The sequence below is a fragment of the Megascapheus bottae genome, chromosome 31 (assembly GCF_031878675.1).
Source record: "Megascapheus bottae isolate mThoBot1 chromosome 31, mThoBot2.hap1, whole genome shotgun sequence".
Classification (NCBI taxonomy): Eukaryota; Metazoa; Chordata; class Mammalia; order Rodentia; family Geomyidae; genus Megascapheus; species Megascapheus bottae.
The window spans coordinates 3,364,664-3,367,372 of record NC_143539.1 but is presented as its reverse complement, the minus strand read 5'-3'; the positions used below and the strand labels follow the sequence as shown (position 1 = coordinate 3,367,372).

Sequence of the window (2,709 nt, the reverse complement as noted above, 5' to 3'; positions counted from 1 at the left end):
TTATATGCCTTGACAGCCACTGAATGCCTTCTGACAATTGGTAATCCTCATGAATGGAAGGGAGAATGGACACTTGGAAAGAATTTTATTATTCTTCAGGAGCAAGAAAGGGCACACGGTTGGATAGCCTGCTGATAAAATACAAACCATCACTTCCATGGTTTGGATCTTCACTGCTGTGTAAAAGTAATAAAAGAGCACGATGTTGTTGGAACAATAGAAGAAGACAAAGCAGCTGACCAGCAGCAGGATGGTGTGTGTGGCCTTGTTCTCAGGCACTGGCTGGGAGGCCAGGCTGGGACTGTGGAGGTGCTGAGTTCTCTGGTGGTGTTGGTAGAGGAGTTTCACCATGTGGAGGCTGGTGGAGATCATGAGGATTACAAACACGAGATCTCGAGCCAATAAGATGGAGATGTAATGCCATGATGTACTTGCCTTAATCTGCAGAGTGTGACAATATGCATTGGAAAACCCAGAGCCAATAAGAGTGAAATTGCGAATGGCTCTGATACCATGAATGACATGGCTGTAGATGACCATATTGATGACCCAGAAGAAGAGGAAAGAAGGGAAAATCCACAGTGAGGACTTGGATTTCAGCCACACCCACTGGGCCTGGACAGAGCTGATGGTGATGGCCTGAAACACACTGAGGAGTGAGGTGGTGCAGATGGAAAGCCCCCGGGTGACTCTGAAGAGGAACATGACAGCCTTGCAGCCCACATCATCCAGAAAACGCTGAACTCCAAAAGATGCCATGATATTTGGCGTAAGTGTGAGGGGGAGGTTCAGGATGTTGACCAGAGTCAGGTGCATGAAGATGGCGTTGATGGGCTTCTTCAGATGAGGCTGGACTAAAAACGTGTAGAGATAGAGCAGGGAGAGCAGGGAGTTGCCCATGATGCCGACACACAGCTGGGCTATGAGGAAAATCCCCCACACAGATGCACCCGCAAACATCGTGAATGGCGTTTGTGATGTTTGATGGCTGGAGCAGCCAGACACCCAGTACACATAAGAGGAATGAGTGCAATGGATTATTGACCCATTGTACTGACAGCTTCAGGAAGAATAGGAGGAAGATGACATTCAGTGTAATGCCCAGGGCTGGCACTTCTGGAATGGGTTCACAAGTGTTCATGAGACACTCAGAGGACATAAGTAGCTGAGATTATATTCGGGAATCCCTGGCTCACACCACTCTATTCATCCCCTTTGTCGATATACAAATTTGCAACTTATCAGAAGATTTCTATTATCTTCACAATGTAGCATATGTATTTGTGTATGTGTGTGTGTGTCTGTGTCTGTGTGTGTGTGTGTGTGCGCGCGCGTGCTCGTGCATTTGTATTATCTTGTTCCTTGATCTCAGGTCCTGAACAATATCCCAAAGTATTTGTATGCTAGCTGTTATGAAAATGTCATAGCAATACATGTATCTTTATGCTGCTTAATTAGCAATATGTCCCATGGACTTTGCTTCCTGGGCTGGCTTTTAATCCTGATCCTCAGATCTCAACTTCAAGACTAGCTCTGGTTACAGGCATGCGCCAATAGCTCCCAGCTGCAACCTATCCTTTCAAAATAGAGCTTCTTGTAAAATGTCAGAAAATTATGGGACCAGGCCTTAGTTCAAACTCCAGTACTAGGAACAATTTCCTTAACACCACAGGAAATTTTCAAGGTGCAATGACTCCTGGGAAGCAAGTCCAAGGTGAGGGAAAATATTGGGTAAAGAGTCAAAGCAAGCTTGAAGGGAGGAGTGGACAAATAGTGATGATGTGAAAAATGTCTTCACACTTCCTACAAACTCAAGGAAGTAAGTATTCTGCTATTATATTAGCATGACTTTGTTGTGCAATGCAATCAATATAGGATGAACAAAATCAGGGACTGCAATGGTATGTTCATGGTGAACAACAAGAACAAAAATCTAGGCAAAGGAATTGCACAAATGAGTCTTGCACTATGATAAAACATTGGGAAAATAAACAGGAGGTTAAGATTCACTGCAGGCTTAACCTCATCCATGTCTCCTATGCTGTGGTCACAGGCGTCAACTGAGAAAAATACAGGAATGCTTCCACAGATAGAGCAAAGCTTCTATGTACTAGAAGCTTTGTATGTGTAAGTATGTGTAAGTGATGAACACTTTTTATCATGCAGAAATATAAGGTCAGAATTTCCATGTTCATGATGCCCAGAGCATCATATTTGTGAGGATTGAAACTTTTCCACTGAGATGGAATGAGTGAAGGCATCTGATGTGTGGACAGATTGATAGTTATGACAACTATAGGGTAAAAAATGGGGCAGGGATACTCAGTCAACAACATATGGGAAAGGAAATATACTACTCACGGTTGTCAGCAGACTGGAAAAATTGGGAAGACAGGTGTGACACTGTACAAAGAGAGATGTACTCAAGGAAGTGGTGCTGTGGCTCACACTAGCAGAGTGCTGTCCTTGTGCCCACAATGTCAGAGCAGACCCTAGACCCTGAGTTCAAGCTCACAACCAACAAAGAAAATCTATGGTAACTCGTGACATGGTGACTCCTCTGTACATCACCCTTCTCATAACCACAAAAATAACAATCCCAACTGAAATGAGAGAACTTGGAAGGGTGCACCATGAACATCTGTCTTTCAAATGATTCGTATGGTATATGGATTCATCTGGAGATTGGCATCAGTGACTCTCTCTAGC

The 2,709-nt window shown here is 44.0% G+C and overlaps 1 protein-coding gene across 1 annotated transcript; it reads right to left on the bottom strand.

Moving 5' to 3' along the window:
• Positions 1-1,529, bottom strand: LOC150043614 (vomeronasal type-1 receptor 40-like). Its single transcript, XM_090321986.1, has one exon. It carries the CDS (start codon positions 958-960, stop codon positions 1-3), a length of 960 nt encoding a protein of 319 aa, XP_090178112.1. The 5' UTR covers positions 961-1,529.
• Between the last annotated feature and the right edge of the window lie 1,180 nt (positions 1,530-2,709).